Source organism: Typopeltis vanoorti, chromosome 7 (assembly GCF_054136105.1).
Source record: "Typopeltis vanoorti isolate ZY-2024b chromosome 7, IOZ_Tvanoo_1.0, whole genome shotgun sequence".
Taxonomy (NCBI): domain Eukaryota; kingdom Metazoa; phylum Arthropoda; class Arachnida; order Uropygi; family Thelyphonidae; genus Typopeltis; species Typopeltis vanoorti.
Window position 1 is genome coordinate 33,794,968 of NC_143555.1, and position 13,038 is coordinate 33,808,005.

Consider the following 13,038-nt stretch of genomic DNA (forward strand, 5'->3'; position numbering starts at 1 on the left):
GGTAAATCCAGGTTGTAACTGGTCTTTGGGGGAGCAGATAAGGGCTGCTAGCTTTTTGTATGGTTTATAGGTGGTCATAAGATTGTGCCTTTTTTTAATATCTTAACCACCTTTCCTGAGATGCCTTGAATATAGGGGATGGATAGATTTGCTATAATCTATGTTTAGGAAGGTTGGTGTGGGTAGATGGTGTTAAACTTAGTATTCTGGTATGTGTAGCCATTGGCCAGAACAGTGTTTTTTTATGTGGGTGAGTTCTGTGTTGAGTGTATTGTTATATGAGAAAATTAATTTTTCCCAGTGGACTAAGTGAACGTAAGGTTTTCATACTCCCAAATTGTTGGGAGGTGGGGGGTGATATGACTGTTGATGGATGTATCTACCTGTTTGCGTGGGTTTTCTGTAGATTGTGAAGGTCAGGGATCAATTTGGTTGTCTTGTAAGTACGGTGTCTAGGAAGGGCAGGCTGTTATTACTTTCTCCTATTTCTGTCACAAATTGGATCCTTGGATGCTGGCTATTCAAATTGGACAGAAAAGTGTGTAAGGTGTCCAACCATGTGGCCAAATTGCAAATACAATGTCCATATAGTATATCCAAATGATGGGTTTATGGGAGGGGAGGAAAGGAATTTAGGGCATTATTTTCAAATGTATCCTTGAAAAATTAGCAACTCTGATCCACTCACTCAAGGATAAACTTCCCCCTCTAGCACATCCTGGAGTTATGAAGTTCCCTGTGACTTGGCCTACTATGGGCAGACAGGAAGATCTGTTAACATCCTACTGGAAAAACATAAAAAATACATTCGCTACCATTATTATGGCAAGTCAGGATTGGCAGACCACACTTTGGACACCCCTTCACACATAATTAGATGGAAGAAAACTAAGGTGCTGTATAGATCCAAAAGATTAGATTTTTTGAGTCAGCCATGGTTATGAACAAGTAATCTACCCCGAACAAATATGGTTGCATTAATTTGTCAAAAATTTGGAAGACTATTATTTTAAGAGCAACCCCCACATAGCTGTGATTTTTTTTCCCTCAACATTAGAGGGCACCAAAATAGGACTCGAGATCTTTTGTTCATTACAAATGTGTTGTTTCACTTACTCACTGTTGTGTATACATGCTGTGTTGTGCTCTAACTATGCTGATTTGAAATTCAGTGAAATATAAGCAAGTTAATAAAACATCTTTTTATAAAATAGTTCTTTGATATTATTAATACCATTAAAAATAAGTCATGAATAACTGTCAACACCTAAGCTTATCTGTTAGTTCTCCATGAAAAAGTTATCCAGCGTGGGGGGGGGGAGAAGAAGAGGGCAGCCCATGACTGTATCCTCAATTAGTTTGTAGAATTTTCCTTGTCAAGCAAAATATCCCAAGTTCATAGTGTACTGAAAAAGGGCTGATCAGGAGGAAATTCTGCTTGGATAAGTGCCAAGGTGTCTTTAATTGGAACATTTGTGAATGTGAATAAGGAAAAGACATTGAAACTGACCATTAAGTCAGCATGACGGAGTGTGAAGTCTTGTATACTGGACTCAAAATGGATCGAGTTTTTTATATGTGACGAGGTATTGCCAATAGTACAAGAAAGCACTTTGACTAAATATTTAGCTAATTTGTGGGCAGGCGAGTCCGTGCTATCTATATCGAGCCTTAATAAGACCCCATCTAGACTACTGTGCCCAGATATGGGCACCAGGGTTTCTTATGGATGGGGAGGAGGTGGAGAGGATCCAGAGACGAGTGACCAAGATAATAGCAGGACTATGGAATGAACCTTATGAGAACAGGTTGAAGATTTGTGGGTTGCAGAAATTGGTTGATAGGCAGAAAAGGAGTGATATGATTGAGACATTCAAATTACTGAAGGGTTTCTATAAGATTGATTCAGAAGATATTTTTGAGAATAGGACTGGTAGTGGGAGGACTAGGGGCCATCCATGGAAGCTTGGTAAGAGTGTGGTTATCAAGGGTGTTAGAGATAGGTTTTTTACTTGGAGAGTGGTAAATGAGTGGAATAAGCTGCCAGTCTGTTGTGGGTGCCATGACTGTAAATGAGCTCAAGGTGAAATATGATAGATACTGTGTGAATGTTGAATAGGTCTTGACATGATGTTGGGCCTCCCTCGATGAGTCTAATGACTCCTTGAAGCTGCCCATAATAATAATTAGATGTAGAAGTACATCTCTTTATGGATTTGTGGAAGTGCATAAATACTTTTGTCCAATCTATCATGCCAGCTGTGTATCAGATCACTGGTATAGCCCAAGAATTCATTGCTCTAATTGTGTTTAATCCATTTAGTTTTGTTTTCAAAATATTTCTAACTCTTTTGGTGTATTCTGATGCTGCCTGTTGTTTAACTTTCGAGTAGAGAATATCATTGGCTTCTAATATTCCTAGGTATTTATAGTGTTCATCAGCTGAAATTGCTTTTATATATTTCTCTTGATCAAAATTAAAGCTGCTAGTGTCATTAATTTTTCCTTGTTTAATAGATAAAATTGTCCAAATTTATCTAAACCATTATTATTTTTATTATTATTAGTCAGAAAGCAAATTGTACTTTAGAAGAAATTATACTGTTTATATCTTTTTTGAAAGTGCGAGCAAACAAAAGTTTGTGTGTTCATCGTACATGTTGTTTAATTTTGACGGTATATATCATTTACTTATAATTCTCTGTTCTGATATATACCGTCAAAATTAAACAAAGTATATTTCACAACTTGGCCACGTGTATATAAATGCAGTTGACTTCACATCTGATTGTCTCAGGCTACTTAAGTAAAGGATAAAAACAAGAATATTATTTCTTGTCAAGTACAGTTTACATATTCAAGAGAGATATCATTCTTATCTTGATAAGTTGAGAAGGGATGAAGAAATGACTGAAGCAATTTTGGTAAGAAATTTGAATTAAATGTATTATTATTTGTATACACATGCAAATACAATGACTTATTTGATGCATTTCATATGCATTCTAGCATGTACATATCAGAAATGTGGGAAAAAATCTTAATTCACATAATTTTAAATTCCAAAACCAAGTTAATTTGTTACTAATATATTACTCACAAAATAATAATGTGGGAAAATATTTATATTATAAGAAAAATTAGTTTTCTATTAAATCATATTATTATTATTTCAAGAAAGTGTCCAAGAATCTTTAGAGAGGAGATTTGGGAAGGCAGGTGGACGTATTCCAGTTGTTCCTAGTGAGGCTTTTCAGAATAAGATTTCTGTAAGTATGACTGATTTATTTATTGATTTATATATATAAAGCTTGATGACAATAATGATGAGCATAAAAATAAGCTTGATGAAAACCCAAAAAAAAAAAAAAAAAAAAAAATGGGGGGGGGGGTTAAAATATAATAAATTTAGTTTAATCCTTTATCCAAGTGTGAGCAAACAAAGTTTGCGCCTGAAAATATCTTCAGAACTGGGGTAAGGTAGTACAACACCGTGGGAACTCGTAGCAAAGGTGGACCAAGCTATGGAGGGAGATTAATTATCTGCAGTCTGTTATATTTATACACTCTTTAACAAATAAGATTTTTTTTTTTAATTATCAAAAAGGCAATACCATATTAATGTACAGAGGAAAAAATAGTGTAGCACTGAACTTTTAAAATATTCGTGGGTTAGCTGTTTGAGGTGATTTTTGTATAGCATAGGATAGCATCAGGTGTGAATTGGAGAAAGGTTCAAAATAAATTAAAATAATACCTACTAAAATAGAATTTAATGGCATATTGAGAAAATATGGTGGTCTGCATACTTTCGCTAAAGCATAAAAATAAGTGAAAAAGTTGAAGACTTGGCTTCCTTTTTAAACCAGCTTTTGTTTTATTAATAAAATATTAGTCATATAATGAAACCTGTGGAGTATTCATGACTAAACATACACATAACCACAGTAATAAGAATTTTAATGAGTAAATATTTCATCCTAAGTATCATAGGACATCTTCAGTACAGTTAATTCAAACAATATTAGGAACTACACACAGTTAGGGTGCATGCTTACAACGGAATCCCTCTATGCGTGCAGTAACGTGTAATAGAATTAATTAAAATGTATCTGAAAAAAAAAAAAGATAACATATAAAATTATTTTACACAATTTAGGATGACAATTTCCCAGACTTTAGGGACAGTAAGAACGTCATTATGGTTCCAGTTAGGTCTGTGATGTAGGGCTTCAACACTTTCTTTACATAAACGTTGATGTTTATATGAAGATCTATGTAGAAGTTTGGTTTTCTTCCAATGGATCCTATGGTTTGGGTTTTCAATTCCATGTTGTGCGAGGCCAGATTTCTGCGGTTTGATGAGATGGATATGGTCTTGATGTTTCGAAATGCATTTAATGGATCTACCTATCTGTCCATAGTAGGACAATTTACAGGAACATGGGACCTCGTACACACATAAGAGGTGAGAGTTTGTCTTTAGAAGAAGGTAACCAATTGTGAATTTGGTTGATTGGTTTGTAGGTAGCAGCCAATTTATATTTCTTCATAATTTTTGAAAGATGCTCGGAGATGCCTTTGACATATGGTATGGGAATCCTATGGGTTTGTTCTTGTCTAGGTTGATGTGCAGGGGAAGTGACTGATGATTTTTTTGCGTTGATTTTGAATTGTATCCATTTTTGTATGGCTGTATTTTTGATTGTTTCCAATTCTTGGTTTAAAGAACCTTCGGAGGAGCAGAATCTGTGTTCTCTGGTTACTAACGATGCCAACTTTTTGAGATAGATGGTGAGCAGAATTGTGAATGTAGCATCCTGAAAAAGTCACTAATGTAATGTCACTAATATGACCCATAAGGAAATGATAGACTTGCTAACTCAGACATTCCCATCTGACATTGTTGAATTATTCAAATTTGGTACAGACAGATAGGTCCGTTAACAAATGCTTTAACAAATTTGAACTGTAATGACATTCATACTATCCCTAAAGTCTGGGAAATTGTCATCCTAAATTGTGTAAAATAATTTTATATGTTATCTCATGTTAATGTAATTTTTATTTTTATTTTTCAGATACACTTTAATTAACCCTTTAACTGCTATGGCCGAGTTAACTCAAGCACGGAAAAAAAATGGCGACCTTGCTACAATCGAGTTAATTCGATTGAAGTTTATTTGACTTGGGTTTCTGTCCTTGTATGACATCTAAAGAGAAAAATTTGAACTAGTGCAACTAATCATATTAAGCACCTCTGTAGCACATTTGGAAGAATGACGGTACATTGCACCCTTCGATTGGAAAAGGCCTAAGTTTGATTCTCGTCATGATGGGAGAATCTTTATATATGGACTTTTTCAATCGAAGGTGAGTTAGCCAATCTCATACGGAGGTAGCAGGGGTTTTTTCTCCCGGAAACTTGGGTTTTTAATCCTGCATACAGATAAATCGGCCCTTAAGAACACACGCAATTTACAGACAAAAAATACTATTTGTAGTGGAGGACGGTAGATGCCGTGAATTGTGTACTTCAGATGAAGAAGATCTAGGTGATTCTATATAAATTAATGTGTGTAATTTGCTCAAGTGGACACCCCCCTTGATCATGCAACTTTTATAAAACACTATTATTGCCATTTTGGTGAGTGAACAAGTGTATATCAAGAATGTTTGATACTGTCCGGACTTCTTACTTCGTTAAGAATTTTAATTGATTTTATTTATAAATTTTTTGCAAAATTAATTCAGCACATGGGACAATGTCAGTAGAATATAAAATCAGCAGTTAAAGGGTTAATTCTATTACACGCTACTGGACGCATAGAGAGATTCCATTGTAAGCATGTGCCCTAACTGTATGTAATTCCTAGTATTGTTTGAATTAACTGTACTGAACTGTCCTATGATACTTAGGATGAAATATTTACTTATTAAAAAATCTTATTTCTGTGGTTACATGTGTATGTTTAGTCATTAGTAAAATATTGCTTAAGAACAAAAGCACCATGTCCTCATAGTCTTCTGATTTGACTGCATATAGAAAAAGATTGGACCAAGATTTTTGTAATAATTTATATATTTAGTTTAATCCTTTATCCAAGTGTAAGCAAACAAAGTTTATGCCTGAAGTATCTTCAGGACTGGGGCAACTCATGGTAAAGGTGGACAAAGCTTTACATCACTTGCCTTAGTATTCCATAATGCAAAGCATATCTCCTTGTGAACATTTATAATGCTATGCTGAGTTGCCCCAGTCCTAAAAGTTTGCACCTGAAGATACTTCAGGTGCAAACTTTGTTTGCTTACACTTGGATAAAGGATTAAACTAAATATATAATGTACAGTCTAACGAAGTGGAAGAAAAAAAAGCTTCCAACATCTTTCTCTAATCCAGAGTAATTTAATAATAAGGTGTGACACCTTTTGGCAACTCGTATTGGTAAATATGACCTCTGCATTACTTCAACCTTGGTATCACCTCTGGGTCTGGCTCCCACTGAAGAGACCTCAATAAAGATTGAAACTGGTCTGGGTAGTGACCCCTTCACATAATGTATAATGCATAGCATTATACATGTCTGCAAGGAGATGTGTTTTGCATTATGGGATACTAAGACAAGTGATGTGACGCTTTGTCCACCTTTACTACGAGTTGCCACAGTCCTGGAGATACTTCAGGTGCAAACTTTGTTTGCTTACACTTGGATAAAGGATTAAACTAAATATATAATTTACTAACTAAGTGGAAGAAAAAAGCTTTGAACATCTTTCTCTAATCCAGAGTAATTTAATAATAAGCTGTGACACCCTTTGGCAACTTGTATAGATAAATATGACTTCTGCATTACTTCAACCTTGGTATCACCTCTGGCTCCCACTGAAGAGAGCTCAATAAAGGTCGAAATCAGTCTGGGTAGTGACCCTTCACATAATGCATAGCATTATACATATCTGCAAGGAGATGTGCTTTGCATTATGGGATACTAAAGCAAGTGATGTGAAGCTTTGTCCACCTTTACCACAGTCCTGAAGATGCTTCAGGCGCAAACTTTGTTTGCTTGCACTTGGATAAAGGATTAAACTAAATATATAATTTATAGTCTAAGCAAGTGGAAAAAAACTTCCAACATTTTTTGAAATAACATGCAGAGAGTTGGATATTTTTAGTTTAAATCCATATATCAAACACACATCACATTCAATTCTTACTGATTTCAACTTCTTGAAATCAGTAAGAATTGACAGTAACTTTAGTCATACTGTTCTGTCATAATCACTTGATGTGCCTGAGGCTTCTGTTTTATGCTTCAGATCAAAATTTACACTACTTGTGGAATTGTGAAGAATAAGTTTTTTTTTTTTTTTTTTTTTTTCCATTATATAATTCCATCATCATCAATTTCCTGATATAAACCCTGAAGGGGTGTTCGGGCTACTATGAAAGCATTAAATGAAAGCATGATTATTGGAGGTTTATTTTTCACTTGGTTAAAATATAATATAATCAATTTAGTTTAATCCTTTATCCAAGTGTAAGCAAACAAAGTTTGCACCCTTCAGGACTGGGGTAAGGTAGTGCAGCACCAGGAACTCCGAGCAAAGATGGACCAAGCTCTCTTCACTCCTTGCCTCAGTATCTCCCGTAATGCAAATCGCATCTCCTTGTGGACATGTATACTGCTATGCATTAATGGAAGGGCCACTACCCAGACCGATTTCAACCTTTATTGAGGTCTCGTCAGTGGGAGGCAGACCCAAACGTGGAGATACTAAGGCAAAAGCAATAGGAGAGGTTATATTTACCTATAGGAGTTGCTAACAGGTGTACCACCTTATTATTGAATTACTCTGGATTTAGAGAATGATGTTGGAAGGTTATTTTTCACTTGGTTAGACTATATAATATAATATAATAAATTTAGTTTAATCCTTTATCCAAGTTTAAGCAAACAAAGTTTGCACCTGAAAATATCTTCATGACTGGGGTAAGGTAGTGCAACACCAGGCGACTCCGAGCAAAGATGGACCAAGCTCTTATCACTCCTTGTCTCAGTATCTCCCATAATGCAAAGCACATCTCCTTGCGGATATCAGGGTCAAACTTTGTTTGCTTGCACTTGGATAAAGGATTAAACTCAATTTATTATATTACATTACATTGCATGATTAAGTTTACATTATTAATTATGTCCTATCAGAATTTTCCTCCATATTAGTCTCTCACTTGTTAGCACTCTACTATTATTATATTTAATATTTCCTTCTTCTAAATCACTTCACACTGAATCAATCCACCTAGACCTTTTTTCTGTGGTCTTGGCATCAAACATCTCTTTTGCTAACCTTTCCTCACCCATTCTATTTAAAGTGACCATACCACCTTAGAATAGCCCTACTCACACATTTTTGAATTCAAATAATTTCAAGTTTCTTCCTAATGTCTTCATTTTTAATATGATTTTGCTATTCATTTGATTTAGAGCATAGAAATAATTGCATGTGTGTGGGTGTGGTGGTGGGGGAATACTTTTTAGATTAATAAAATGGTTAGATTAAAATTCAGTACAGTTCGTACAACATTATGTTCAGTGATTAATGGCAACACAACATTTAATTCAAGGAAATATAAAGGCAAGTGATTATGACAATAGTGGCAAAAGGTAAGTGCATTTAGACAAGACCACAAGAGTGAAAAAAAAAAAAATTAATACATGAAAATGAAGTTACAGGAGGGGCAAACATGATGCAAAAAAGGACTGAAGAAGATGTTAAAAGGGGGGGGGGGAGTCTTATCAGTAAAAAGTGGAACGAAATTTGCTACCATACTAAATAAATCAGATTAAGGATCAGCATGTCAGCATTGAGAGATTGATTACAGTCATATTTGAGCACAAAGTATATAATTGGGTTTTGTTGTAGGTCTGGAAGTTCAAAGGAAGACATAAATGAAATATCTTCAAATCAGTTTAATGAGCACACAGTGAGTAAGTGAGTAATCATTAAAGAAAATTTTAAGTATGTGGACATAGATTGAAAGGAGGAAAAGGTATGGGGTGGGGCTTTATGAGGGTTTTAGAGTGTTGAATCTGATGAGCATCAGAGAATTTGTTCATAACCAAGGTAGCTACTTTACCTCCAACTGGGGAAAAGAGTGATCATGCAGTTTTAATATGAGAGATGACCAAGTATGCAGAGTTTCACTTTAAAAAGAGATGCATGCAGTTAATTATGATAAACAAATATAGTGTTAGATCTTGAATGAGGACTTTTTTCAACAAAAGAATTATTCATTCAAGAACAAGAACACAATAATAAGTAATAAAATACTTGTATTATTAGCATAGAAAGTAAAATATAAAAGAAAACATGTTAGAATTAACTTAAAAAGAAGTAAAATAGAGGAGAAAATTGTATGTCTAAATAGAATTATATTGTTTAAATGTCAAAAATATACTCTATGTAAGAATGTATCTCTAAGTGCAAAAAGGTCCAAAGGTTGCTAGCTAGCTGCCTACGATAACATAACGCCCAAAGCGAAAGCGTTTGAACTCGCACTCATCGAGCAGCAGAGGTGTGACACCACTTCCTAACAGCAAATAAGAAGGTGCCGTGAATAAGATTCGAAGGCGGAAAGAGGGCGCTGTGACAGAGGATAAATGCGAGTTCACGCATGTTTGAAGCCCCCGTTTTTTTCTGTTCCTGTTTGCTCATGTGGACCAGCAATGCTGATGACCGGAAGGAAGCTTGACGACAGCGAGTTGCAACCTTTTTCCCATTGCTGACTAACGCAAGTCGGACAAGCTACACACAAGATGATGGCAGTTCTCCAAACTGGGCTTTCGCCAGTGTTCAGACAGCAAAGGATTCCTTTTGATAAAGGTCGAGCTAGTGACAGCAACCCATGAGATGAGTGAGTGGCCATTTCGTAACGAACATGTGACTTCCACGTGGCAGCAATCTACCATAGCAGAAAGATATCCCCTCACAAAGGATGGATGAAAGAACTACGACATCTTCACATCAAGATGGTAAAGTACTGAAACTTTTTTTTTTACCTATGCAATAATTAACTTTAGAGGAAAGAAGGAACAAGATTCTGATTAGGAAGAAAAGGAACTTTAAAGTAACTTTGTGCTCAGTGATTTGGTGACTGTGTTGGACTGGTAGTCCTTAGGCTCTGACTGGCGCAGCTGAAACAAACAAATATCGTCAAAGTCTGAAAAGGGGAACAGGTCCCAGAGAATTAGTTTCGAGATATTCTTAGTAGGCACAAGAGAAATAATTGTAGTGAAAATATAGAAAAACAATGACGTAACGGTGCAGCCGACAGGATATGTTTAATCCATAAAATTAAGGAATTGGATCAAGCACAGTGAGTTGGTCTTAGTTTCGTGCACAGCAATCAGGAAGTTTTAAAGGGGGAATTTTGAAAATTGACTTCTGTTTAATAGTGTAAGTTAAAAGTACAAGTATGTCTCTTCCATCTAGCTCCGAGTTAAACGACTCGGAATTTTTTAAGACCATAAACCCCCAACAGATTTTTCCTCAGTTCTCCAGAGAAGACACAGATGATGTGAGGGCGTTCTTTGATTATATTGAAGAGCTTATGAGGATCGGGCGATGGAGTGACTTCCAACTGCTTATCCTGCTTTGCAGTAAGCTGGTTGGAATAGTAAAAAGCTTCTTTTACTCTTTGCCAATCCTAAAAGAAACTTTGGATTACCAGAGGTTTAGGGAAATCCTCATCTCCCAATTTTCAAGAGTGAAAAACGTAGGACCTAACCTCTAGAAACTTCAAAGGATGGTACAAAAAGAGAAGGAAAACATCTCTGATTTTTATAACAGGCTGCTTACCCTTGCTGGTACTATGAGTGTGTCCGACGAAGAGAAACATCACTTAGATTGGGCTGTTTTTCAGCATTTCAGAATTGGGTTAAGGCAGGAACTGAGGGAAACAGCATTTGGGAGAGGGATAACCAGTCTGAAGACTTGCTATGAAACAGTAAAAGAACGAGAACAGCTGCTTGGGAATATTTGTCCCGCAGCTATGGTGGGCCAAGTCAATGTCATTAAAGAGAGTAGAGATACTATTAGGGATCCCAATCCTGTAAAGGAGGGATTAGAAAGGAAGGAGAAACAGAAGGTGCAGAGAGGTAATGATGGAAACAAAACTGAATCAGTTTGTAGTGTTGTGGTTGGTGCCTGTGATTTTAGCAAGGTTCGCTCCCTAGTCAGGAAGGATGTGGAGAAGTTACAACAGCCGCTTATGGAGCATCTTGATTCAGTCATCAGACAATTAACGTTGGGTCCTCCCAAGGATCAAGAATCTCCTGTTTTTCAAGAAGATATAATAACTAGTATTATTCATAGAGAGGTAGAAAGATTACAACAACCAATGCTGGAAAGAATGGATTCTATGATGAAGAAATTGACAGAAATATCTGCCAAGTGTGGAATGAACTCTCCTTTGTCCTTGGACGGAGAGGCTAAAAGAGGTTACCGCTGAGAAATTCTTAGGTGCTACAATTGTAACAAATTAGGGCATATTGCCCGAGACTGTTTTGTTACACCAGGAAGCTCGAGAACAAGGTATCAACCAGAAACAATGTCACACATTTGTGCTAGACCATTTGATAAAAGGGGCAACAGGGCAAAAGGCACTTCCCTGGAATGGCAGTAAATGCAAGAATCTGCGGAAGGGATTTCAAGGCACTCATTGACACCGGTTCCCAAGTTTCCATAATTTCTGAGAGGTATCTCAAAGAACTGGAGCCCTGTGTAAATGGAAGAACTAAGCAGCTGAGAAAATCCGTCAGACTCTTAGGGATATCCCCCTCCACAACTCACTAAATTAGTAAGACTGAGAGTGGGACTGCTGAGTTTGGCATATATGCATGACATAACTTCTTGGTTCTACCGAAGAACTCACTCTCTCAAATCGGGTTGATTCTAGGGGGAACTTCTTGACAAAGTATGGCTTCTCGTGCGACTATTCCAGAGAAGAGATTTGATTCCTTGGAAGAAAGAATTTTACTGTAATGAATCAGAACTCTAGAGATCAAGGTAAGGGAGGGATCCCTCTGGACAACAAACCTCAGTGCATAGAGGATGCTGAATTGATTAAGGAAAGGGAGAACTGCATGACTGGCATGCAGTCAAGATCTAACGAGATTGCCTCATCACAGGAAAATGAGAAACCTAATGCTAGAATTACTGATGATGTCGAGGAGACAGATAATAAGCAAATCATGTAAGAGGCTGAACAGTACCCACGAAGGGGCAGCAGAAGATGACCACGTCAGTGACACATGTATATTTCAGAGAAAGCAGGATGAGCAAAACAAGGCTGTTTGTGTGCCAAGTAATTGCTGAGGGCTCAGAGAATGCATCCTGGCCCAGGCAAAGGTTTGATTTCAGGCAGAGACAAAATGGAAGAGTCATCTCCAGAGAAAAGAGGGAAAACTAAAAGGAAAATTTTCTTGGGGAGAAAATTTTTAGAAAAAAGGGCGGCCTTTTTGCTTGAATGAATGAGGACTCTTTCAGCAAAAGAATCATTCATTCAAGATTTAACAAGAACACAATAATAAGTAATAAAATACTTGTACTATTAGCAAAGAAAGTAAAATATAAAAGAAAACATGTTAGAATTACCTTAGAAAGAAGTAAAATAGAGGAGTAAATTGGATATATAAATAGAATTATATTGTTTAAAATTATTGATGTCAAAAATATACACTATGTAAAAATGTATGTCTAAGTGCAAACAAAGGTCCAAAGGTTGCTAGCTAGCTGTCCACGATGACGTAACGCCCGAAGTGAAAGCGTTCGTGGAAAGCGAACAGAACTCGTGCTCATCGAGGAGCAGAGGTGCAATGCCACTTCGTAAGAATGAATAGGAAGGCACCATGAATAAGATTCGAAGGCAGAAAGAGGGCGCTGTGACAGAGGATAAATGCGAGTTCATGCGTGTTTGAAGCCCCCGTTTTTTCTGTTCCTGTTTTCTCGTTCGGACCAGCGATGCTGATGACCAGA

General features: G+C 36.5%; 1 protein-coding gene across 1 annotated transcript in view; it reads left to right on the top strand.

Moving 5' to 3' along the window:
* The window catches only part of LOC150104573 (glutamate dehydrogenase, mitochondrial-like), a 326,505-nt gene that overhangs the window by 251,738 nt on the left and 61,729 nt on the right, over positions 1-13,038 (top strand). Inside the window, exon 9 of the mRNA XM_090395204.1 lies at positions 3,178-3,269. Coding sequence (XP_090251330.1) covers positions 3,178-3,269 — 92 coding nt within the window. The remainder of the gene's footprint in view (positions 1-3,177; positions 3,270-13,038) is intronic.